Source organism: Suricata suricatta, chromosome 5, assembly GCF_006229205.1.
Source record: "Suricata suricatta isolate VVHF042 chromosome 5, meerkat_22Aug2017_6uvM2_HiC, whole genome shotgun sequence".
Lineage (NCBI taxonomy): Eukaryota > Metazoa > Chordata > Mammalia > Carnivora > Herpestidae > Suricata > Suricata suricatta.
Window position 1 is genome coordinate 118,418,621 of NC_043704.1, and position 25,825 is coordinate 118,444,445.

Consider the following 25,825-nt stretch of genomic DNA (forward strand, 5'->3'; position numbering starts at 1 on the left):
CTGCAGTGTCCCTCCGCACATAAGGTAACACATTCACAGATTCCAGGCATTAGAATGGGTACATCTTGGGGGCCATTATCAGCCTACCACACCCTCCTTTATCCCAAGCCAATTTTTTTTTAATGTTTTATTTATTTTTAATACAGAGAGAGAGAGAGCATGAGAAGGGGAGGGGCAGAGAGAGAAGGAGACACAGAACTGGAAGCAGGCTCCAGGCTCTGAGCTAGCTGTCAGCACAGAGCCTGACGCGGGGCTAGAACCCACGAAGGTGAGATCTGACCTGAGCCCAAGTCGGAGGCTTAACCGACTGAGCCACCCAGGCGCCCCCCAAGCCAATTTTTCATCTGTATCCTCCGTCTGACCTCCTCCTTTTCTCCCTTGAAACTTCCCTCTACCCAGTAACCCTCTTCTTTTTTTCCCCATCATCTCCATCTTTAGCCTCTGTCTTCTTTTATTTCTTTCCTGTAGCGAAAACTTTAAGTTTTCCTGAATCAAGGGGAAAAAAAGTAACCCTTTCCTGACACCCTATCTTGCTGTAGCTTTTTCTGCCATGTCTCTTCTTTCTTTCTATCCAAGTACTTTTTTTAAAAATTTCAAGTTTTATTTCCTAGCAATATGGAAATTAAGATAGCCTTTAAAATCATACCAGAAAAAACACTGAACATTGTTCCTAAGTTAAAAAAAAAATTTAAGTATGGCTCAATGGGTAAAAATAAGAGAAATCATCAGAGGGCAAAAATGTTGAAAAGCCCAGTAGCACCTGGGTGGCTCAGGCGGTTAAGCGTCCCAACTCTTGATTTCAGCTCAGGTCATGATCTCGTGGGATCAAGCCTTTTGTCAGGCTCCGCACTGCTGACGGTGCAGAACCTGCTTGTGATTCTCTCTCCTTCCCCCACGTGCACTCTCGCTCTCTCCCTCCCTCTCAAATAAATCAACATGGAAAAACTATTAGCAAGTCAAATCTAACAATGTATATAGAAAATACTGTCTGACCAGGGATTCAAGATTGGCTTGAACTTAGAAAATCTATTAATAGAATTTAATTACCTGATTAAAGTATGACTCTTAGATTTATATTTTTGTTTGTTGGAAACATTAATTTATTCAAGAATATCTTTTCTTAAATAGATTGAATAAAAACGTTTGTATTAAATAATATTTTTAATAGCAACAGAAATACAAAATACTCAAGAATAAACCTAATAATTTTGTCAAGTCCTTAATAGAGAAAATTATAAAACCTTCTAAAAGGTATTTTTAAAAGCCTCAATAAATAGAGCTCTATACCATTCTAATGAATAGGAAGAATCAATGTCATTTAAAAATAACAAGAATGGTTTTTAATTAACCCTCAGCGTTAGGTTCAGTGCAGTATCAACACCATTGGATTCAGATCAGAAACATTTATTAAACCCTAGCCATGTGGTGGACACTGTGTAGCTGGAATACAACGATAAATAAAAAACACGGAGATATTGGTAGGAGGGATGAAATGAGGCAGATAGTTAAATTGGCAAAGGAATATCCTGGGTGTGTTTCCTACAAGGAGGCCTTTGGTCCAGTTGGCCCAAGTGGTGGGGTCAGGAGAGGCTTTTTGAAGGAGACGGTGCCTCTTGAAGCTTAGTCTTGAAGGAAGAGTCGGCATTAGTCACAAACAGAAGGGAGGACAGACTCGTTCCAAGTAGAAGGAGCTCCGTTAATAGAGATACACAGGGAGGCGTGAGCTCTTCTGGGCCCAAATCTTGGACTGGGACCTAGAGAGGCAGGAGCCCTGAGCTGGGTTCCATGTCTTCCAGACAGGGGAGACTTTGAAATGCATTTAGTCAGGAAATGGCGAGGCCGAGTCTGGTTAGAAGACTGTGGCAGGGGGTCCAGGTACAGTCAAGGAGGTGGGGAAGGACGGTAGGGATGGAGAGGAGGATGTGGATCCGGAAATATTTAGGCAAGATCGGCAGGACATGGCGGTTGACTAGCTGTAGTGACTGAGGAAGACGATGGCTCGGGGTGATGCAGCAGACAGTCCGCACAGCCAGCGCTAGAAGACCGGACAGCATCTTCCATCCCTTCCCGGGATCTGCCAGGATGGAATGAATCCAACGGAGATTTCCTCTTGCTTTCTCGTGACTTGTAACATTAATTCGCGGATGCACACATGGCCCTCAGAACATTTATGGCACTGTGATTCTGTCACATTCATGCTAGAGCTCTGTAGCAGCACAACAAAAATATGTCTGTTACTAAAATACTCTTCCTTGAGAAAATTTAATTTCCAATTTAATGCTCCCAAGATTAGCTCATAGAAAAGGCCTTAGATGGATCACTATAATTATACTATCATGCCCAGAAGGCTGACCTGATTAGGTCTTAAGGTTTCCTTTGCTGCATATGATAAGTGCTTTTTATAATTTTACCATGTAAACAAGTTTAACATATTTTATTTGTAATTGTAGTTGGGAATTGTGTTTCATGCACATTGTTTGTATTTCTTGAATGTGTTTTCAAAAGCAAGACAGAATGTTTCTGACAAAGGCTTGATTCTCAGAAGCATTATTTAAATGATCTCGGTCACTCTTGTGACCAGAATGCTAAATGTAGGTCACAAAGCTCACTCTTGGGTTCGTCCCATCTCTTGGCCCAGAAGGTAATGGCCTTCAGGACAGCAGAGATCTTGCAGGTTTTCTAACTGATTTGGTCAAGTACAGATAAGCCCCCTCACCCTCAACCATCCCCACTCAAAGTAGCTGGTAGGTGGGGAAGAAAATTGAGTTGCCTCATTACTTGCTGCCCGTGGTGCCTGCAGAGTGGTTTGTTTGGCTGAGAAGATGCCTCAGCTGAGTTTAGTCAAACCGCTGATTAACTCAGTCAAATACCTTGTTCAGTTTTTAGTCTTGAAATAGAATTAGCCAAACAGCATTTTTAACCATTACTTATATAATAATGGAGAAGGCTTAAATGACACTATTTTATATGATAGTTATTTCCCTAAGACTTAAGAGTGCTTTTGAGTCTCCATTATTATCATCAGTAAATCTTTAGTCCCAGCTAACCAGCAATCCCCTAAAATAGCTTTCAAATTAAGAGTTCTTTAATGCTGTCGTTGCTAACCACCAAAGCAATCACTTTCTCTTTCTACTTCACAGCATTCTGCTACTGAGATTATAAAACAAACATTTCCATCCCAGGCATGCCTGAGAGCTCTCATTAGAAATGAAATGGATGTCAGGTTAAACGCTGCGCGGCCTTCTTATCCCCTGGTGATCCGCCCCCCAAAATGATCCCTCTGGCTGTCTTCACAGGGCGTGGAAGTGTAATAAACTTCTCCGCCTGACTCTCAATGGCCAGCGCAAATCCAGAGTCTTAGTTAAAAGAAGCTGTGTGGTTGCCGAGTCAGGCCAGACCCTAAGGTGCTTGTGAAGAACCAGCCATAGCTTCAGTGTTTACATTGGCCTCAATGTCTGCCACAGTGCCTTGGGTCCCCTGGTCCTGTGTTCACTTTCCGACGTCCTCACATGTTAGCTGTAGGGCCTCGGGCAAATCACTTGAACTCTCTGAACTTCAGTTGCCCATTCTATCAGAAAGAGAATAATAGGGTTGCTGTGAAGGTAGAATTTGACAGTTTGCATCAAGCACAGTGCTGAACTGAACACTCTGTAAATGTTAGCTGTTAGCATGAATACTGAGCAGATTGAGACTTTTAAACATATAGTGATCTGTCGTCAAAAAGCAATGGAAAACTAGGATTCTACAATTCAGAGTGGTGTCACTTAAATTTTTTTTAATGTTTTTCTTCTTTTAGGCCAATTATATCTGAGAGAAATGAACTTCTCATTCAGTTTTTATCAGACTTAAGTTTAACTGCAGATGGATTTATTGGTCACTACAAATTCAGGCCAAAAAAATTGCCTACAACTACAGCACCACCTGTTACCACCACATTCCCTGTAACTACGGGTAAGTTTTTTTTTTTCTGTTTTGATGTTCGTGCACACACCTCAGGAGTGTAAGAAAAATTCTTTTGAAGTAGAAAAAAAATTAAAGATACTTGGAACTAAACTAAGTTAAATAAAATAAAAGCTTATCCAAGAGAATAATATGACTCCATTAATGAAAGAAAAGTGTAAGGTGTAAAAATGTTTATAAACTAATAATTTTTAAGTGTCATTGAAGAAAATTATGACCACTTAAAAATTACTAAGAGCCCTATTATAGGCACAGATCATTATAAGCCCAATTTTTCTTTCCTGGTACTTATAAAGTTATGGCTTTCTTTTTATTAAATAGAATTGTAGTATTTAAGATTAAAGTTCTAGGGCCTTGATACCTGCCTGTTTTCACATCTGCCAGTTTTCTCATTTGGTGTGTGTGTGTGTGTCGTTTTTCTCACTTCACTCTAAAATGTGTTATACATAATACTTTTTTTCTTCAGATTTGGGTAAATTGGTATTTTAGAAGCCAACTGGGAAACTGGTCTTGAACATAATCTAAGAATGGAGAGGCAGGTGTGTATCCCTATACTAAGTCTCCACCCACTGAGATTTCAGGCCTCAGATCTCAAAATCTAAATTTGAGAGAAAGAAAAAGATGGGAATGAAGGACGTGAAGTTAAGACACAAAATATTTGAAATGAACCCAGCTTTAGTAGCCCACCGGGCTTGCACCCCCAAGAGGGTGGACCTGAGTACAGGCGCTTCTAGAAGGGCTGATTTTTCTGAGTGCTCCACAAGTGTGCCACCTTGTGGCCTAGACATGTACTGCCTTATCTTACCTCAATATTTATTTCCTCAGCGCATCTTAGTGGACCCTGGTGTCCTTATTCTTTCCGTGGAATTATCTGGCAGCACCATGGTGCTAGTGGCTTCCTAGATTGTATATCCAGCCCTAAACCTTCTCTGACATTGCAGACATGTTTTTATAATTATCTTCTAGGGTTTTGTTGACTGCTAAACATTTAAGCTAAAACATCAAACTCAACTCGTTTTATTACATTTTTATTATTTTCTGCATCAAATCTGCTTCTCCACCTGTTTTCCCAAACAGGGTCCTTAGCATCTGTAGCCACACTCCTAAGTCATCTTTGAGTTCCTCTGTCTCACCGCCCCACTGCATGCCCTCCACCACACACACCAAACCGACCATGTCTCCCACTTGAATTCATTGTTTACACCTGTGCTGTCCAATACGGTAGCCACTATTGAACCCTTGAAATGTGGCGACTAATACTGAGGAATTGAATTTTAATTATTTTAAGAAGCCTTATGTGGCTAGTGGCTACCATATTGGGCAGCCAGGAGCCAAACTCAGTTATGCCATGTATGACCCTTTCTGAACTCTTTGTACCTAGGCTCTCTTTCTAGCTCCATCTTTAGGCCCTACCACCTCTCTCCTTATGCTCCTAAGTATTTTGGTATTTTCTCCTAAACAAAGTTCAGAATCAGATTCTCACTTCATGAAGGGAGCTCTGGCCACTGTGAGGTGAATGAATAGTAGTGTCAAGATGATCAGGTTCTCGTGGTTGTCCAGGTGAACTGTGCTGTGACAGAAAAACACAGAAGCCAGAAATACTGGCTGTTGTACAAGCCAGGGACCTTGGGAGACGTTGACAGGTCTTTAAGTGGTGATTAATGGACTAGGGAGATCAGGGAGGTGTCAAGCATGCCTCTCAAGTCCCTGGTTTGCACAATTCAGGGGAAAGTGCGACCCTTCACTGAGGCAGAGAAAGGGGTTTAAGGTTAGAATCATAAGTTAAGCTGTGACGTGTTGGGTGTGACGTGTCTGTGAGACACTCAAGTGGAGTACTCATGCCCAGTCCTATCTATGGCCTCCAGAAGAGGTTTCGCAAGAGTTAAATTTGAGAATCATCAACACATATGTGGGTGACACTGTGATCCAGAATGAGACGGTCTAGGGAGAGATTAGGAGGGAACAGAGGAGAAGGGCTGCTAAATTCAGTCTCTAGAAACCCCAGCTTTTTAAAAAGAAGGATATACTGGCAAAGGAGACTGAAAAGATAGGAGATTGAATGAGGGGCAGCTGCGCCAGGTGTTGGGCTGTGTAAACTTGAAAGCCTCGTGATGGAGGACCAGCAGGAGAACTTGTGAGCCTGGGAGTGCTGCAGACAGAGCCGAGGGAGGTCTGGGAAGGATGGAGCCCGGCACAGGGAGGAGGGCGCACCCACCAAGGTCGTCGCCGTCGCCGGTGAACCTGGAGAAGGCCAAGGACCAGATGGCATGCCAGGAGTGCAGGGAGGGAGCAGGGGGTGGGGGGTGACAAGGGTCAGCATGCTCCAGTGATGACTTATAGGCAGGAGAGTAGGGATCTGCTGAAGGAGGAGCAGGAGTCGGGTAGGACTCCCACCCAATTTCCAGATTGACGTTGTGGGATTTAGAAGAGCTGCTTTCCAGTGTCCACTGAAAGATCCTCTTTCCTCAGAAAGAAACACTAGCGCCACTTTTTTTGACTCCAGTAATTAGGTAAATACAGGTCCCCACCTTCTGGAACAGTGTTCCCTCTAAATGTTTTTTGAGCTCTTTGCCTTAAAGGAAAGTATACACATACACACACATGCTATTTTAGGAATTTTAATACTGTGATCCACTTGAGATCTTTTTTAGAGTTAAGTGTGGGTACAAATGAAGAGTAAGTCACTAATAAATTCAGAAAGAGTTCATAGAAACATATTAGAAGGGCAATGTTACAGCTGCAAATTCTCACCCAACAAGTACAATTCTGTTAGAACTGTTTTGTTCTTCCTAGCATTTGGCCACATATAAGTGAGTAATTAGCAAATATTTTGGAAACATTTTTATTGATAATTATAGTAATTAAATATTTTCATTATGTTTACCCCCAGTTTCTCCACCTCAGCAATATTTACACTTTGGGCCAGACGGTTCTTTGCTGTTGGGGGCTCCCCCTGTTTACTGTTGAGCAGCATCCCTTAATCTACCCACTGGATGCCAGCAGTAGCCTCTAATCGTGACAACAAAAAATATTTCTAGGCATTACAAAACATCACCCAGAGGGAAGCATCTATTTAGTTTTATTTTTAAATTAGTCTACTTCCCAGTTCTTAAGCTGCTTATAGGCAATGACAGACTCAAAATAGATCTTTAATGATGGGCTGCATCTCCCTACAGGTATAATACACTTCACAGTTTCTAAAACCTTGTATGACCCACATTTGGGGAGTTGCCTATTTTAAATGCACTGAGAAAACTCCTTCTATCCTCAGGGGGATCACGATTGGATTCCTTTTGTAAAGTGAAGAATTAACCCATATTTTCTGAGTTCATATTTTTTGCACTGGGTTTTTCTAAGCAGGGCACAAGGAGGCTATATCTATTTTTGGTTAGTGTTAGTTATATATAAAGAAAGAAGAAAAGAGGGCTAAATTTGGGTTACCTTTGATCTCTGGTTTAAAATACAGCAGAGGGTACTGAGTTACCCTGAAGAAATTAGAGCAGCAGTTAGTAGCATAAAGAATTTCTTTTGAATGTTAATTACTCCATCGAAATGATGGATTGGTGACTCAGGGAAATAAGTAGGAATTTTAAATAGGTAGATTCAGGTCTAAACACTAATTGCAGTTGAATTCATTTTCCTGAATCTTATGTGTGTCTTTGAATTAAGGTTTAAAACCCACTGTGGCCCTGTGTCAACAGAAGTGTAGACGGACGGGGACTCTGGAGAGCAATTACTGTTCAAGTAACTTTGGTAAGAAATAAAAACCGGGCCTTTTCTCTTTAATCAGAAACTTGAGACCGCATGCTTAATCTCAAAGGAATTGTCCTGAAGGTGGTGGTAAAGGGTTAAACTCTTCATTCACTAAGAAAATGTCTTCCTGTTCACTAAGGTGTGTTAACTAGTGCTGTCAAAGTGTTAGATTTCACAATGGAGAAAACTATGTGTATAGAAAATAGCTTTGTTTTACATAAACTTAATAATTTGATTCCTGGAATATGATACTGTATTCTGGCTGGTTCGGTATTCCTGAAAAACCCTGTATCCTTTTTTCTCATATATCTTTCCTGTGTGGTGTATTTTTTCACATATCTGTAATTCCACTTAAGTACATTAGACACATATCCAGGCTGGCCTCTCTCAGAAGAAATTCACGTCACATTCTTCGTCGGTAGTGTCCTTCCAGAGTACTGAATTGAAACTTGGGAATCTGAAATCTATTTGGAAATGCTTATAAATTGGAACTGAGGAGATACTGTCTAATGACTTAGAATTTCTCAGAGCTTTTTCCAATCGAAATACTTGTACTTTATGTAGAAACCACTTAAGAGCAAGAGATACCAAATTTAATTAAGTTGGTTAGTTTTTAAAGGAACACTTAAAAGAAAAATCTTATCAGGGAAAGGAAGTTGCTAAAGCCTAAATAGGTTACCCACAACGGAGAGTCTCCCAAAAGAGACTTGCTTTTTCTGTGCCTTAAAGTGGTAACTATCTACAGTCCAAAGAAACTACTTTTAATGAAGGTGTGAAGGCACTGAAGAATCTAGGGCCCTAGATCTTACTGGAGTTTGCATGCTGCAATTCAAATAACATGAATTGAAAATTCAAGGCATGAAAATGAAAGCAATGAAAACTGGATGCTGTCACATCCAGGCTAGTCTTCTGCAGGAGGTACTTAGGGAAGTCTCCCTCCACGTCCTTTGCAGCCACCAGATGTCTCTTGGCTATAGACTTAATGCTTTGCAGTGAACACTTAGCACCAGGAAGCAAAGTCAGGCCTGATAAGAATTTGGACTTGATGAACTTTGCACACTACATAAGCAGCCGACTTCTACTTTATCCTGAAAGTGAGAACATGTGAGCCAAATCCAAATTTTGACTTTTCCCGTTGTGACTCTCTACCATGGCAAAATGATCAAATACTAATACCAATGGCCCATTGGTTCTCAGCCTACATTGGTAACACTCCGCAAGGAGTGGTTTTTGCTACAATAACTGGGGGGTGCTACTGGTTTTTCTGGGCAGGGACAGGGCTCATAAAACAGTCTCTCAGTGCAAGTCCCGCACCACACAGAATTGTCACCCACAAAATGCCAGCATCTTTCCTTCTGTGGCTCCAAAGTGAGACTCTTCCCTCTTATATCACCATAGAATAAAGAGAGAGTTACATAATGAAAAGCAACTGAATTTTGTTAGGGTTTTTTGTTTTTGTTTAGAGAAAATGTTTTGTTATGCCTCAGTTCTATACTTTGATGTGTTAAATGAAATAAACAAGGTGGATAAGAATATGAAAGACCCGGAAACAGACAGATACTGATAATTAGAGAAGGAGAGCCATGGGATGAACCAAAGTTCAAGGGGAGAGGACAGCTGGAGAGAGGGGTGGGGGGAAAGACCCAACCACACAGACACTAAAACCCAGATCTTCATAGCTCAAACCCCTCACATGCAGCCCTGTAGTATGGTAGTGCCTCTGCCGATTCAAGGTCTTACTGAGTATTCATAGGTAGAAGCTCAGAAGCCTGTCCCGTTCGGTAAACGATCCTCATGTTGGATAAAACATTGCTGAGAGCCCCCTTCTCAGAAACGCACCGCAGTGCAGCAGATAACTAGGTTTCTGTCCTAGGCATCAGCACCCAGCGACCTGGGTAACAGTCCAGCTCTATGGCCTCTTTTCAACCTGAATCTTGGTGACAAAGCAGAATCAAATTTGATAGCTCTATGAGGGCTTTCTCTTAAATATTATGTTTCCTATCTGAAGCTTAGAAGACTGTAAAATTATTTTCAGTTCTGTCTACATTTTTTGCTTTCACTGTCATATTATTTCTAACTGTTTCCTTCTGCAGTACTGGCTGGCACTGTTATCACAACTGTCACCCGGGGTGGAAGTTTGCATGCCACAGTCTCCATCATCAACATCTATAAAGAGGGAAATCTGGCAATTCAGCAGGCTGGCAAGAACATGAGTGCCAAGGTCATCGTGGTCTGCAAGCAGTGCCCTCTCCTCAGAAGAGGTAAGGAGGAGAACATTAATCTTTCTTTAGGGAAGCTCACGGACAGAGAAGGAAGCAAGAGAGACAGTCTGGGCAGTGCCATGGCTGGGGAAGTAAAATCGAGGCTAAGGGGTTGTCCACTTCCGGTGTAGAAGGAAGGCCTTTGGAGTCTGGCCGAATTGGGCTCTAAGCGCAGTTCTTGTAACTTGTGACAGACAGTGAGATAGTGGAAATGATGAATGAGTCCAAGAAGCATTTGCAGTTGGATCAATAGGGAACAGACACAGAAGGAGCCGTCCAGGGCAAGAGAGATTTTCAGTTATTGCACTTAAGGTGCCAGTACTATGTTTAGAGAAAAATGTCCAGCAAGGAACAAGAAATTCAGAGCTGAAATTCAGAAGAGAGAGGTATATATGGGCTAGAATAAAAGATTTGGGAATCATTTGCATATACAGGTTCATTAAATCCACACATGGAAATGAGTTTAAATTACAGGAAAAGTAAAGTTAAAAAATGGAAAAAGTCCGGGGTGCCTGGGTGTCTGTCAGTTGACTGTCTGACTTTGGCTCAGGTCATGATCTCACGGTTCGTGGGTTTGGGCCCCGCACCAGGCTCTGTGCTGACAGCTCAGAGCCTGGAGCCTGATTCAATTCTGTCTCCCTCTTTCTGCTTCTCCCTCCCTCATGCTCAGTCTCTCTCTCTCTCTCAAAAAATAAGCAAACATTAAAAACAGTTTTTAAAAATGGAAAAAACAGTCCAGAGCCAGAGGCAAGGAGCAAATGATTTTTTGAGCAACTGATTTTTTAAGCAAATTTTTAAAAATTTACATCCAAGTTAGTTAAGCATATGGTACAACAATGATTTCAGGAGTAGTTTCCTTAATGCCCCTTACCTCCCGCCCCCAACCCCTCCAGCAACCTGATGTTCTCCATATTTAAGAGTTGTCTGTTTTGTTCTACTCCCTGTTTTTATTTTTGCTTCCCTTATGTTCATCTGTTTTGTATCTTAAAGTCCTCATAGGAGTGAAGGCATATGATATTTGTTTTTCTCTAATTTCACTTAGCATAATACCCTCTAGTTCCATCCATGTAGTTGCAAATGCAAGATTTCATTCTTTTTGATTGCCGAGTAATACTCCATTGTGTATATATATCACCTCCTCTTTATCCATTCATCCATTGATGGACATTTGGGCTCTTTCCATACTTTGGCTATTGTCGATAGCGTGGCTATAAACATTGGGGTACACGTGTCCCTTTGAAACAGCACACCTGCATCCCTTGGATAAATACCTAGTAGTCCAATTGCTGGGTCAGAGGGTGGTTCTATTTTTAATTTTTTGAGGAACCTCCATACTGTTTTCCAGAGTGGCTGCACCAGTTTGCATTCCCACCAGCCGTGCAAAAGAGATCCTCTTTCTCCACATCCTCACTAACATCTGTTGTTGCCTGAGTTGATAGCCATTCTGACAGGTGTGAGGTGGTATCTCATTGTGGTTTTGATGTGTGTTTCCCTGGCGATGAGTGACGTTGAGCATCATTTCATGTGTCTGTTGGCCATCTGGATGTCTCCTTTGGAGAAGTGTCTGTGCATGTCTTTAGCTCATTTGTTCACTGGATTATTTGTTTTTTGGGTGTTGAATTTGATACGTTCTTTTAGATTTTGGACACTAACCCTTTATCTGATATGCCATTTACAAATATCTTCTCCTAATCCATTGGTTGCCTTTTAGTTTTGCTGATGGTTTCCTTTGCTGTGCAGAAGCTTTTTATTTTGATGAGGTTCCAATAGTTCATTTTTGCTTTTGTTTCCCTTGCCTCTGGAGAAGTGTTGAGTAAGAAGTTGCTGCGGCCAAGGTCAAAGAGGTTTCTGCCTGCTTTCTTCTTGAGGATTATATGGCTTCCTGTCTTATGTGTAGGCCTTTCACCCATTTTGAGTTTATTTGTGTGTATGGTGTAAGAAAGTGGTCCAGATTAATTTTTCTGCATGTTGCTGTCCAGTTTTCCCAGTACCACTTGCTGAAGAGACTGTCTGTATTCCACTGAATATTCCTTCCTGCTTTGTCAAAGATTGGTTGGCTATTACAAGTCCTTTAAATTATAAAAGTAATGAATGTTCTATGGTTTTTTAAAAAAATAGGTAAGTAGAGAAGGCTATAAAATAAAAAGTGAAGCACCTTCCCTTTCCTCAGAGGTACCATGAAAAGTTTCCTCTAGAAAGTTTGTGCGTGTGCGTGCTTTCTATAGACACTTAGACGGATGAGATCATGCTATACCTATTCTACTGCCACCTCCCCACCCCCACATGATGTGTTGTGTGGACACCTTTCCATAAACAACACATGTAGATAGATAGGTGTCTCTCTCCCTCTCTCTGGAATGGTAATCATATCTGGTTTTCCGCTACATGGTATAGCATGATTTCTCTCTCCAATCTCAGCTCATTCCTTTCCTCAGTCTTATTACAAACTTCCCCCACAACTAAAGCAAACTAATCCCCCCACCTGTACCCCACCCACTTAACAGAAAGAGAGAGAGAATATCCACTGTAAGAATTCAGGTTCTTTTTGAAAAGTCTGGAGGCCAGCAGCTTCACATGGATTCTTCAGAGGGAATAGCAAAGGCTCTGTAAAAGATAACACTTCCTCCCAGAACTGCAGTAATAGCAGATAACATACAGGTAGACTCTTATTGTGAGGTCTCATACTGATGCTAACTAAGAGTCTAGCCTTGAGGTGGCATCCACCTGCACGGCCCTCCAAGCTTTCACAGGCTCAAGACCACTGTGAGGACAGTGTGAGCCCACAAAGGAAAGATTATGCAAGAGAACAAGGACACACATATTTCTCTTATAACACACAGGCGAAGAGGGAGCATAAAGGAGGTGGTCATATACTCGGCCTTTATGACATTTTCCGCAGGCAGTATAAATCATCAGAACTGACTCCAACATACCTCAGCTTAAGGGCCCAGTCTAGACCTAACTCAGCCAGACACACTGTGATACAAAAACTTGTATAACCGATTGAAGTACATGTTAATACCTACTTGTTGTAAGGAACTGTAAGCATGCAAAGCAATATATGATGCAACGGAGCCCTCAGGAAACTTACATAGTACAGATGCTCTCGATGTTGAAAACTCAAGTCTACAACAGCAGAAGACGACCATGGATCATTAGTTGCCAAATGGCCTGGGAAATCCAGAAGCATTATGGGATGACAGGCCATCTGGAGATGGCATGTCAGGGAGCAGCGAGGTCCCCTGAGGAAGGACAGCCTTTCCCATGAGCACAGCACACACGGTGCACATACCTCAGCCCCACAGAGCAGGACAGATGGGCCTCCTCATTCCTTCCATCTTCATGTCGGCAGAGCTGGAACACGTTCCTTGGAGTTTAGACCATTTTTCTGCTGAGAGGCTTAAACCTGATTTTGTCCTGGATAGAACAAATGTATAATTAATAATACCATTTCCAGATCATTTATCTAGAGGTAAGTTATAGTCTAAGTTGTATCAAAACAGTACATGTAGAGAAAAAATATATCAACTTTTTTTTTTTAGGTCTAAACTACATTATTATGGGCCAAGTGGGTGAAGATGGGCGAGGCAAAATCATGCCAAACAGCTTTATCATGATGTTCAAGACCAAGAATCAGAAGCTCCTGGATGCCTTGAAAAACAAGCAATGTTAACAGTGAACTGTGTCAATTTAAGCTGCATTCTATCATTGCCTTTGAAAGATCTGTATTTTCCTCAGTAGAAAAAAAAAATCTTACTTAAACATTGAGCATTCAGAAAGATTTACTCTTCACATGATGTAGGTCTGAGACCTCCAGTATCGCTGATGGAAGTTCGGTGCCTGCACAGGGAGGAGCAGATACGTGATTGGAAACCTGCAGACTTAGCGGTGATAGGAACTGAATGTATCAAGCGTTGGCAGTTTGGAGGCAGTTTATTTATACATCTCTGTAAAAGGATATTTTAGAAATGAGTTGTGTGAAGATGTAAAAAAGATTTTATAAGTGCAATATTTATAGTGATATTTGTTTTACCTTCAAGCATTTGCTCTGAGGTGTTATATTCTCGCATTTTTTAAATCCGTGCTTAATAAAATATTTTAAATGATTATATCACAGCCAATAGACTTGTTTTTATAGAACAAGACACTGTAAAAAGAATATTCCCTGCTTTTTATCTAATCGTTTTGGTATCAATTCACACTTTGCTGAAAGAGCATTCCAAGTACTTCAGGGACTAGATGGATCTAGTAATGTAAGTAGACTATAATGCTCTGTAGAACCAGACCGTGTTAGAATGGTGTCCCTCAGGGATCCAGTGCAATTCCTTCATTTTGTAACAAATTGAAGCTCAGATATATTTAATGAGCACACACCTCCCAAGAGAAAGAGCTGGCAACCAAGCTCAGGAGTCATGACTCCAACCCAGCACCCTCACTGCCCTAGAAGAGGCCCTCTCTGCCTCAGAGGAAAACCCTCTTCTTCTGACTTTGCAGCGTTTGGTCTTTGGTTTCCTACCCTAAATCATGATTGGTTGTTTGGTAGGACTTGAAATTAGAAGCGAGCCTGATGCCCCTGTCCTGTTCATCCCCAGGTAACTGGATCAGGGTGTACCGGCTAGGATGCTTTCTGCTTTTGCTTTTACAAAATCTATTTCCACTCAGTCTGGGAAGAGCTGTGAAAGGACTCCCCTCGTTTGCACACAGCTGTATCTGCAACGCCACTGCCAACCAGCCCTCGGGGGGTTGCCTGCCAGGAGCTGTGCAAGAGGGGACAAACCATCATTGTCTGAAGAAGGTAGAAAGAACCTCAGGGATGAACCAAGACTTGGATCACAAGGTCTCCCATTGTACAACCTAAGTTTTAGAAATAAGAAAAATATTCTTTTGGGTAAAAATAATAATTCTCAGTCCCAGAGGTGACCGGACATTCAAAAGGCAGAAAAATGGGATTTCAAAAGGAAGAATCCCCCTGTTTTGGCTGCTGGGCAAGCACAAGCAACCAGGGAATGTGGGCTGCTTGTGGGGTCAGGAGTGATTCCTTAACCTCTTCCCTGGGCTCCCCCGCAGCACCAGAGAGTTCACCAGCTGAGAAAGTAGATGAACTACAGGAGTCGGTGGTTGACTTCACTGGCCGGTGCCATCTTTTAGAAAGGCCCTCACAATCACGAGGTCTTCAGGGCTCTGGCCAGCCAGGATGGAACTGCAGAATCCTGATTGACCCTAACCTTCTCAAGGCGAGTGACCTCCTTTCAAGAATGCATGTTATGAGACTTTGGAGTGATTACTAAAGATTTTAGTGTTTTGGGGTACCTGGTTCACTCAGTCGGTGGAGCATGCCACTCTTGATCTCCGGGATGTGAGCTTCAGCCCCATGTTGTAGAGACTGCCTTAAAAAAAAAAATTTTTTTAGTTTTTCTTCTTCTCTTCTAATTGGTGCATTACAGGCAACAAGGCCACATGCGCGCAGCTATCAGCCTCCTGCGTTAACCAGCGGGAAGACTTCCGTTGGTTTCCAAGTCGGTGCTTGAGTCACAGGTTAAAAACTGGAAAAAGTATCCAAACTAGTTGTACCATGGACATCTCTGAAACAAGAGTTTGAACTGTTTAGGGAAACAGTGTTTAATAACTTATGGCACTGGTATGTCTTCTAATTCAATTATTCACGATATTCAAGATAAGCAGCATAGTGACACTGCTCTTTTGGGTCCAATTACCATTTCCTAATTTACTTCTTGTTCAAGAAATCATTTATTTTGACTGAACTGGAGTTTCTGTAGTTATGAGTTGGAGTTAGACTAGATGACTTCTGGGAATTATCTTTTAGGAGTCATTTCTTTTTAAAAATTTAAAGTATAATTGGCTAAATTTTGTTTCTGTTTTTAGCTACTTGTGCTTGGGGAATCAAATAACACATGATAAATAGGTGATCATACTAATACATCATAAAACATTTCGACTCTCTGATGTGTTTCAGGGGGTCTTGTTCACTAATTTTCATCTTTTGAATTCAATTTTTTTTATGTCTTATTTATTTCTGAGAGACAGAGTCAGTGTGAGCAAAGAAGGGTCAGAGAGAGAGGGAGACACAGAATCTGAAGCAGGCTCCAGGCTCTGAGCTAGCTGTCAGCACAGAGCCCGACGCGGGGCTCGAACCCATGAACCGTGAGATCATGACCTGAGCCGAAGCTGGACGCTTAACCGACTGAGCCACCCAGGCGCCCCTGAATTCAATTCTTATAACAAAAATACATGAATCTTGCAAAGTTCCCAAATCTTAAATTCTGTTATATTAGTTACCTTACTCAAAGATCGACCTTTAGTGAAGACATTTATCTTCTTTTTTTTCTTTCTGTAGGAAAGTGCTGCTGGGCTCCCATTATACCTTCTGGACTGCTGAAATGAAAATAAACTAATAACAGAAATACAGCTACAGATTAATAGCTCTTTTTTTGAGTTCATTTATTTATTTTTGAGAGAGACAGACAGCAGAGTGGGAGAGGGGAATAGAGAGGGAGAGAGAAAATTCCAAGCAAGCTCTGAGCTGACAAGACAGAGCCTGATGTAGGGCTTCAGCCACAAATCTGCAAGCTTATGACTTGAGCTGAAACCAAGAGTTGGATACTTAACCAACTGAGCTACCCGGGCGTCCCTGTAGTTCTTTTTTCTTTTTTTGTAATGTTTATTTCTTTTGAGAGAGAAAGTATACCTGAGAGAGGGGAGGGGAGCAGATAGGGAGACAGAGAATCCCAAGCAGGCCCTATGCTGTCAGCAAGAAGACCAACTAGGGCTCAATCTCACAAACTGTGAGATCATGACCTGAGCAGAAATCAAGACACTTAAATGACTGAGCCACTCAGGCTCAGATTAGTTTTTTTTTTTAATAATTTTTTAATGTTTATTTTTGAGAGCGAGCGAGCAAGCATGTGAGCATGAGTGGGGGAGGGGCAGAGAGAGAGAGGAAGAAAAAAATCTGAAGCAGGCTCCAGGCTCTGCTGGAACATGGGGCTGGAACCCAGGTACCACGAGATCATGACCTGAGCCGAAGTCGGATGCCCAACCAACCGAGCCACCCAGGCGCCCCACAGATTAGTTCTAATGCAAATTAAGTAGTGTTACAGAAACTCCTTTTGCTTGAATTCATGAACATATTTATAATAACTGCAAGCAAATTTGCAAAAAAAACCAGAACATTCAAGTTGAAAACATACATTTAAAAAAGTGTGTGGTGGAGGGGGAGCTTGCCCTAAGTGTTCTAGGGCCCTTATACTGAGAGAGAGAGAAGGATAAAAATACTAATTTAGAACTTTGAGAACTTAGGACTTTATATTAAAATATCTAGAGAGGGGTGCTTGGGTGGCGGTTAAGCATCTGACTTCTGCACAGGTCATGATCTCACGGTACCTGAATTCCAGCCTCGTGTTGGGCTCTGTGCTGACAGCTCAGAGCCTGGAGTCTGCTTCAGATTCGTGTCTCCACCTCTCTCTGCCCCTCCCCAACTCATGCTCTGTTAATATTAAATATGTTAAATATTTTAAAAATCTATCTAGGGCAACTATTAAGAGAATATATAGTTTGAAAATTTTAACTTAGCAGAGAAGAAAAAGAAGGCAAGAAATTAAAGAAGATGAAATCAGGGAAAATATCACAAAATTTGATAGAAATACAAATGTACCAGGGTGCCTGGGTGACTCAGTCAGTTAAGCATCCCACTTCAGCTCAGGTTTGTGAGCTCGAGCCCCTTGTTGGTCTCAGCTGACAGCTCAGAGTCTGGAGCTTCAGATTCTTGTTTCCCTCTCTCTGCCCCTCCCTCGCTCAGTTTTTCACTCTCAAAAATAAACATAAAAAAAAAAACAAATCTCAACAAATTTGAAAGCACAGGTATCATATGGACATCCTCCAAAAACAATAATAAACAATAGGAAAACAAGATAAGAAAAGCCTGATATTGGAAGTTGAGAAATGTGCTTTTAAATAACTCATAGTCAAAAGGAAATTATAATGGAAGGTATAAAGCATTAAAAACTGAATAATAGAAACACTAAATTATTTTTAAATGTTTATTTTTGAAAGGGAGAGAGCATGAGTGAGGAAGGGGCAGAGACAAAAAGGACAGAGGATCTGAAACAGGCTTCTGTGCTGACAGCAGAGAGCCCAACATGGGGCTTGAACCCACAAACCACCAGATCATGACCTCAGCCAAAGTCGATGCTCAACCAAGCCACCCAGGTGCCCCTAGAAACACTAAATTTTAAAATGTGTAGAAGAACATTTCAAAATACACTTTAAATAACACTTTATAATTTATAAAATTAAAAGTTTACATTATGAAAGGGTGAAAAATAATTTGTGAAAGACACACATTAGGAAGTTAGTAAAACAAGAACAGACTAAACCTTTAAAAGGTGAAAGGAATTAAGAATAACAGAGATTGAGTAAAATAGTAATCATATATAAAATTAACAGCCAAAAATTGATTCTCCAAAATGACTAGTAATTGACAAAATTCTTACAAGATGAAGCAAGAAAAGAAGTAAAAAGAACAAGAAAACAATTTAGGAATAAAAATTACTGCTGCTGTTATAGAATCTTAAAGAGGCTCTTATGAACCACTTGATGTAATAGATTTGAAACTTAGATGAAGTGGATAAACTGCTGGGGGGCGGTGTACTTAACAACTCACACTCAAGTAGAAACAGAATGCCAAAATTGCCCTATAGCCATTAAAGAAATTAAACAGTAATTAAAACTCTTACTTCAACTAAAACTCCAGGTCCAGATAGTTTTACTTAGAAAGTCTACCAAACATCTAAGGGACCAATACTTTCAATCTAACAATACTATTCCAGAGTATAAATAAGTCACAGTCGGTAATTCTTTTTATAAAATTAGTATAATCTTAATACCAACACTTGAGCAAACATAGGATCCAGTCTGATTTCACTAATGAACATAGGCGTAAAAACAAAGTAAGTATCAGACAAAATCCAACAAACAGAATAGAACACCATCGAGTAAGGTTTACCCCCAGAAACACATGATTGATTTACCATCAGGGAATCAGTGTTCACACTTACTGCGCTAATAGATCTGTAATGCCAGCGAGGAGTCTTAGGTGCAACTAAACATTCAGGCTCCTAAGAGAATCACAGACCTCTCTCTCTATCAGGGTCCCCAAAAACCACAGCACAAGGACCAGAGCTTAACCGCACAGGGTCAGACTTTCCACTTCAGGAGACTGTGCCGCATTCTGGCGGCAGTTCACACGAGCCATGCTCTTTGGCCTTCCTAGATGATGCCTCAAGGCCAGGAGACTCGACTCACAGTAGGTGGTGCAGACACTCCAACTTGAAGGTCGCATCTCCTCGGAAACCAGTATCTCTTGTAAGAACTCTGTAGGCATAGCTTCCACACTCCTCAGAGATGACATGCCTCCTTGTAAGAGTGACACACTCAGGAAGACCTAAAGCTGCAGTTCCCTGTCCGGTATTTATAGTTCAGTTCTAGTTCCTCATAATCCAATGAAAATTTACCAACCAGGGTTCATTTATACCACAAATCTGTCTAGCAACATAGTTGACATGCTGTAATATCAGGTTACGGGGTAAAGTAAGCTGGAGCTAAACACAGGTCAAATCTTTTTAAATTTTTTAATGGTTATGTACTTTTGAGAGAAAGAGACAGTGCGAGTGGGAGAGGAGCAGAGAAAAAGGGGAGACACAGAATCTAAAGCAGGCTCCAGGCTCTGAGTTGTCAGCACAGAGCCCGACGTGGGGCTTGAACTCACTAACCGCAAGATCATGACTTGAGCCACCACTTAACTGACTGAGCCACCAGGCAACCCAAACGCAGGTCAACTCTTAACATATGGGGAAGGTTTCTGTTAAACCCTATTTGCAATTCATTAAAGGAGAAAAACCATTTGACTTAGTAATGCAGAAATGCATTTGATATAATTCAACATTTATTCAAGACAAAAATTGAGGAAACTAAAAACAAGAGCTTCCTTAGCTAATGAAAAAACCTACAGCAAAGGGTGACATACTGAAAGCATTCTAATATCAGTGATAAGACAAAAATGCCTGAAGTCAACATGTCTATTAAAAACTGCATGGGTGGGTCTAGTCAATGTAGTAAGGAAAGAGAAAGAAATTGATATTGGACAGGAAGAAATAAGACTTTTATAATGCAAAGATGATATGATTCAAATAGCCCCTAAACCCCTGCAGCTCAGTGGTTAGAAGTGATAGATTTTCACAAGTTTCTTCCGTAGATGTGTACATAAGCTCTAGCCCAAGGACAAAACATTGAATTTTTAAAACTCTTTTATAATTAGGCATCTTGAATTAAATATGTGAGTCCTTATTCATACATTAACAGCCTCTTTTTAACACAGGATGTATGCATGGATGTACAGAATTGGGTATTCAGACAGAGTAGCTCTGGGACATACATGGAAATTTGTTCTGAGGCATTTTAAAGTCGTGATTTAATATTCTAATGTTTAAGTCAAGGGGATGAAAGGTGCAGCACAGGGAATATAATCAATGGTACCGTAATAGCGTTGTATGGGGAGAGATGGTAGCCACCCTTGTGGGGAGCACAGTATAACCGATAAACCTATGTGCTGTCGTGTACATCAGAAACTAATGTAACATTGTGTCAACTGTTCTTCAATTTAAAAAAATTTTAAAACTGGACTTTTGCTTTGTTTTTGCAAGCTGTTTCTTCCTCTACAAAGACAAAGTCAACAATTGGGTTTAAAAAGGCTAAAATTTGATTATAATTTTGAAATGTTTTCTTTTGCTTGAGAGATATTCCTATGGCATACTGATATTAAGATTAGGTTACATTAAAACAATTCTTTCAATATGTATTTGTTTTTGAGAGAAAGAATGCGAGAGAGGGAAGGAGAGAGAGGAAGACACAGAATCTGAAGCAGGCTCCAGGCTCTGAAATGTCATTTGTCAGCATGGAGCCCAACGCGGGGCTTGAACCCATGAACTGCGAGATCATAACCTGAGCTGAAGTAGGATGCTTAACCGACTGAGCCACCAAGGTGCCCCAAGATTAGGTTACATTTAAACAGTGAAATGAAGATTTTTAGTACAGAAATATATTAAGAAAATTTATAAACTTAAAGATTTCATAAAGCTGATCAATTTATAAGAAATTAATATTAACAGTGACATAACGCAGTGAAGAGCTTCCTGGACAAGGCAAAGACTTGTTTTCTCCTTCACAGTGTACCACTAGCAGAACTTGTTTTCTTACCTGTAAAATGAGAAAGTTGAATGGGTTCCTTTCTGAGATCCCTCATAGATGTTAAATTGTTTCTAGATCCTTGAATAATCAAATTGATTAGGATGTAAAATAGCACAGAAATAAAATCACTCAGTTTCTCCATTCTAAACCCTTGGTCCCTCCATGCCTTGGCTTATTTTTGGGAGGACTAACTCCTGATTTTCTATTTATGCTTACTACCTTCCTGTCCCTCTTTTCCCTCTTAATTCTTGCTCATCCCACTGGTCTCTGCTTCTGTCCTTGGTCATAAATTAAGTCTTTAATAAACTATTCATTTAGAAAAGGGCTTTTAAGACATCTTAAATTCTGTTCTCTGACCAAGATGAACTTACAATGAGAAATAAAAAAAAAAAAAAAGCAAAGCTTTGGGATGTATCTTCAACAATAAACTGAATTCAGGATCTCATGTCAGTCAAGATTCAATCTTAGACAAATTACCTAAAATGGCAATTTTCTCACCTATAAAATGAGAAGACTGACGTAGGTGATCTAAATCTTCTTCCCATCCAATCTGCTGAAATATATTCGAGAGCACACAACTGTTAGGTGAGTGTCTAGGCTATTTACACAAGCAGATAAAGCTAAGTTTTCATTCAACAAATTCGTGCCATTCACCATCAACACTGTACTTAAGCTGAGGATATGGAGAATAAGAGAACAGTTTCTGCCTAGTTTTATAACTCAGAAAAAAGAAAGCTCTGTATTAAAATAATCATTATAGAAAATACAGTGGCTATTTACTATTTCCACTGAGATATTAAATGGGAGAGGAGTTTAAAATATTTAAAATTTAGAATATTAAAATAACCTCACAAAATTAAATTTCTGGATGAGCTACTGAGACAGCTCCTTAAAATTCTTTTCACATAGCACCTGACCATTTTAATATCTCTCAATTAGAACAATTTGCCTAAAATTGAAATTGGATTAAATGTCCTTTCTAATGAAGACACACACACACACACCGAGACTCCCTAGACTGTAGGATGAAGAAAATGGAGCTTACATGTCATTTATGTGGTCGAAAGACTTTTTATTTTGAGAGAGAATTCTGAGAGTGTGTGTACATGAGCAGGGGAGAGGTAGAGAGAGGGGGAGAGAGAGAAAATACCAAGCAGGCTCCCTGCTATCAGCAAAGAGCCTGATGCAGGACTTGATCTCATGAATCATGCGATTCAGGAGCCCCCCATTAATATTTTGTTAATGTAATTCTGAATAATTAGACCCAGTTGGATTACTCCTCATGGTCTATAAGCTTAGCTTGTTTGGATTTTATAAACGTATTTTCTGAGGAAAACAAAAATTTCAACATTAATGCAATTCTAATAAAAATCTCCACTAACTTTTTTGGTAGAAATTGATAGGCAAATTCCAAAATGTATATGAAAGAGAAAGAAGCTAAAATAGCCAAAATTATTTTGGAAAAAATAGTACAAAATAACTTACAGAATTGGCATTTATTACTATATTTTACTCCACTGTGTTGTTAATGATGGGCTACTGACTTGCATAAGCAGTTTTCTTTAGAGTGATAATGAATTAGGTCTACTGTTATTTTCTTCTTTTATTAAGTTGAAGCCTTGGGTATTTTTGTTATGTTCATGAAGCATAATTTGCTTCATTAAAATTCATCCTTTTGGGGGGCACCTGGGTGGTTCAGTTGGTTAAGTGTCTGACTTTGGCTCAGCTCATGATTTCTCGGTTCCTGAACCCCCCATAAGGGCTCTGTGCTGACAGCTCAGAGCCTGGAGCCTGCTTGGAATTCTGTGTCTCCCTCTCTCAATCTGACTTCCCTCACTCACACTTTGTCTCTGTCTCTCTCAAACATTAAAAAAAATTTTTTTTAAACTCACCCTTTTTGAGGGTACTGATTATGCAATCAGTCTTCTCCCACCAGATTTTACCAACCAATTATCTGATTTGGGCTTCCATAGTTTTATCTTTTTCGAGAATGTCACGTAAATGGAATCACACAGTATATAGACTTTTCCTCACTTAGCATACTTTTAAGACCAGTCTAGTTTGTTACTGTATCAACTTGGCTAGGCCTTAAGTTAGGGTAAGTTTATTTAAGTTTATTTATTTATTTTTATTTTTTATTTTTGAGAGAGAGACAGAACGTGATCAGGGGAGGGGCAGAGAGAGAGGGAGACACAGAATCCGAAGCAGGCTCCAGGCTCTGGGCTGTTAGCCCAGAGCCCAAAGTGGGGCTCAAACCCATGGACTGTGAGATCATGATCTGAGCTGAAGTCAGATGCCCAACCAACTGAACCACCCAGGCAACCCTATTTAAGCTTATTTATTTGAGCGGGGGTAGAAGAGACAGGGAGAGATAGAATCCCAAGCAGGCCCTGTGCTGTCAGCACAGAGCCCTACATGGGGCTCGATTTCATGAACCATGAGATCATGACCTGAGCCAAAATCGAGAGTCAGAGGCTTAACCAACTGAGCCACCCAGGTGCCCCGACAAGCCACATTTTAGAGTGAAATGGGGGGGGGCGGGGGCAGAAGTGAAGCAGCAGTGATCTCATTTTTTGTGCAGGCACTTTTGTCGCTCAAACATGAGGTAACTTACCTGCTGGCTCAACTTCTGGGCGGTGCAGGAGTCTGGTCTACATTGTTCTACCTTTCCTTGGATCCTCCTTCAGCCTCTTTGACTCCTGGGCCAACTGTGTGTTTAGCAACCCGGCAAAAGGCAACTTTTCACACCAGATACCCATATCGTCAAACTTGGAGACAGTAAGAAGTGACACAGGTCTCATTCCCCATGGGTTCCAACTTGTCCTTGCTTCTTCCATATTACATTTATCCTCCCTTACCAACTACCTACCGTGTGAACTCTAAGCTCTAGCATTAGATTCAAACCACAGCCTCAGTGAGACTGCTTAACCAACTCCAATGTGTAACAGCAAATCCAGGTAAATAAATCACAATACAAATGTACATGTATGCTTGCAATATTCTAGTAGTTCTGCTTCTCTGACTAAATTCTGATACAATTCGTTTGGATTTCTGAGTAAATAAATACCCACCATACGGAGGTACACCTTGTTTATCCATTCACCAGTTGATGGACATTTGGTTGTTTTCAGTGATCGAGTTTGAGATCATGAATAAAGCTGCTATAAATGTTCACAGATAGAGGTCTTTGTGTCAACGTATTATTTCAAAACACATTATTTATAAATACCAGAAATAGCTAAGAGTTCAATATGTTTGCCACTAGAGGTGGAAAGGGGCACAAAGGGGTCTGATGTTGATGTTTTACATTTTAGATCTTTCTTATCATGATTTAAGAAAAAAAAATACACTGAACTGTATACTCTCAAAGTGTGGATTTTGTGTTATGTGAATTATATTGCAATAAAAAAGTATAAAATATATGATAATACAATAAATAGACTCACCAACTTATAATCTAATGTCAAGTTTTATTTACTTTTTTCTTACAATATGCCGTCATCCAAAATATACCTCATAAATAACTCATGCATACAGTAGGCACTCTATAAATATTTTGATTAATAATTAGGTATTTTTAGAATGACTAAAAATCCTGATGTAAAATCCCAACTGGGAAGTGCATAATCCCATTGTAGACAAAATATATGATTTTACAATAAACATTTTTATAAGAATTTGCCCCAAAGAGGGAACACTTACAATTTGGAAATTAAAAAATAAAAAGTAAAAAACAAGATGAAGCCTAATATTAATATATTTAGACAATGACCCCTGGATCAGTGGGGCTTACCGACCGAGGGTTACCTGCACCCCATGGCCTTAACACCATCTGAAATTCAGTTAAGAAGATAATTATATACCTAATAACCTCTTAACTGGAAATGCTGCAAGAAAATATAAGCGATAGCCTGTGAAACTTTTTTTTAATACATCCTTTACATGAATGCAGGAAAAAAATTTTAAGTACATATCTTACTCTCCAATTTAAAAAAATCAGGCTTTTTATCTTAAGCAGTACGAATGATCCACAAATAAGCAAGAAGTCACTTTTATAGAAGCTATGCTAAATTCTGTGAAAAATACTTTGGGAGATTAGTTTAAGAACCTTAGTTAAAATATAAAATAAATCCTCGAATTGAAGGGTCTTCCAATTTACAAAAACAAAACAGGCTGTGACCACATATGATAAAGTATCTTCTAAATCCTTATTTTGGGTTTAGCTTTATTTGTAACTATGAACAGTCACTCCAACCTGAAAAATGAAAAAAACTGTAGCACTATTTTGATAAGGAAGAATGAAAAGCCACCAAATACCTAACCTTAGTGAAATATCTGTGCAAACCTACAAACATACTCACTCTATTGCTATAAAATGAAAAGTCTACTGACTGTATCTTTCAAAAACTATATAATTCTATAAAAATTTAAATATATAGACTATACCAATCCATGGAAATGTAGATATAAAATACTATTAAGTGAAAAAAAACAAAATAAAAAATATAAAGTGAATACACCATGTAAAAGTAAATATATTACAATAACAAAAATTGTAGTGAATTAAAATTTATATAGACATAAACAGA

At 40.0% G+C, this 25,825-nt stretch overlaps 1 protein-coding gene across 1 annotated transcript in view; it reads left to right on the forward strand.

Moving 5' to 3' along the window:
* Window positions 1-14,090, forward strand: part of PCOLCE2 (procollagen C-endopeptidase enhancer 2) — an 80,146-nt gene extending 66,056 nt beyond the window's left edge. Inside the window, exons 8-11 of the mRNA XM_029938764.1 lie at window positions 3,797-3,951; window positions 7,630-7,713; window positions 9,807-9,974; window positions 13,517-14,090. Coding sequence (XP_029794624.1) covers window positions 3,797-3,951; window positions 7,630-7,713; window positions 9,807-9,974; window positions 13,517-13,647 — 538 coding nt within the window. The 3' untranslated portion in view covers window positions 13,648-14,090. The remainder of the gene's footprint in view (window positions 1-3,796; window positions 3,952-7,629; window positions 7,714-9,806; window positions 9,975-13,516) is intronic.
* The last annotated feature ends 11,735 nt before the right edge of the window (window positions 14,091-25,825 follow it).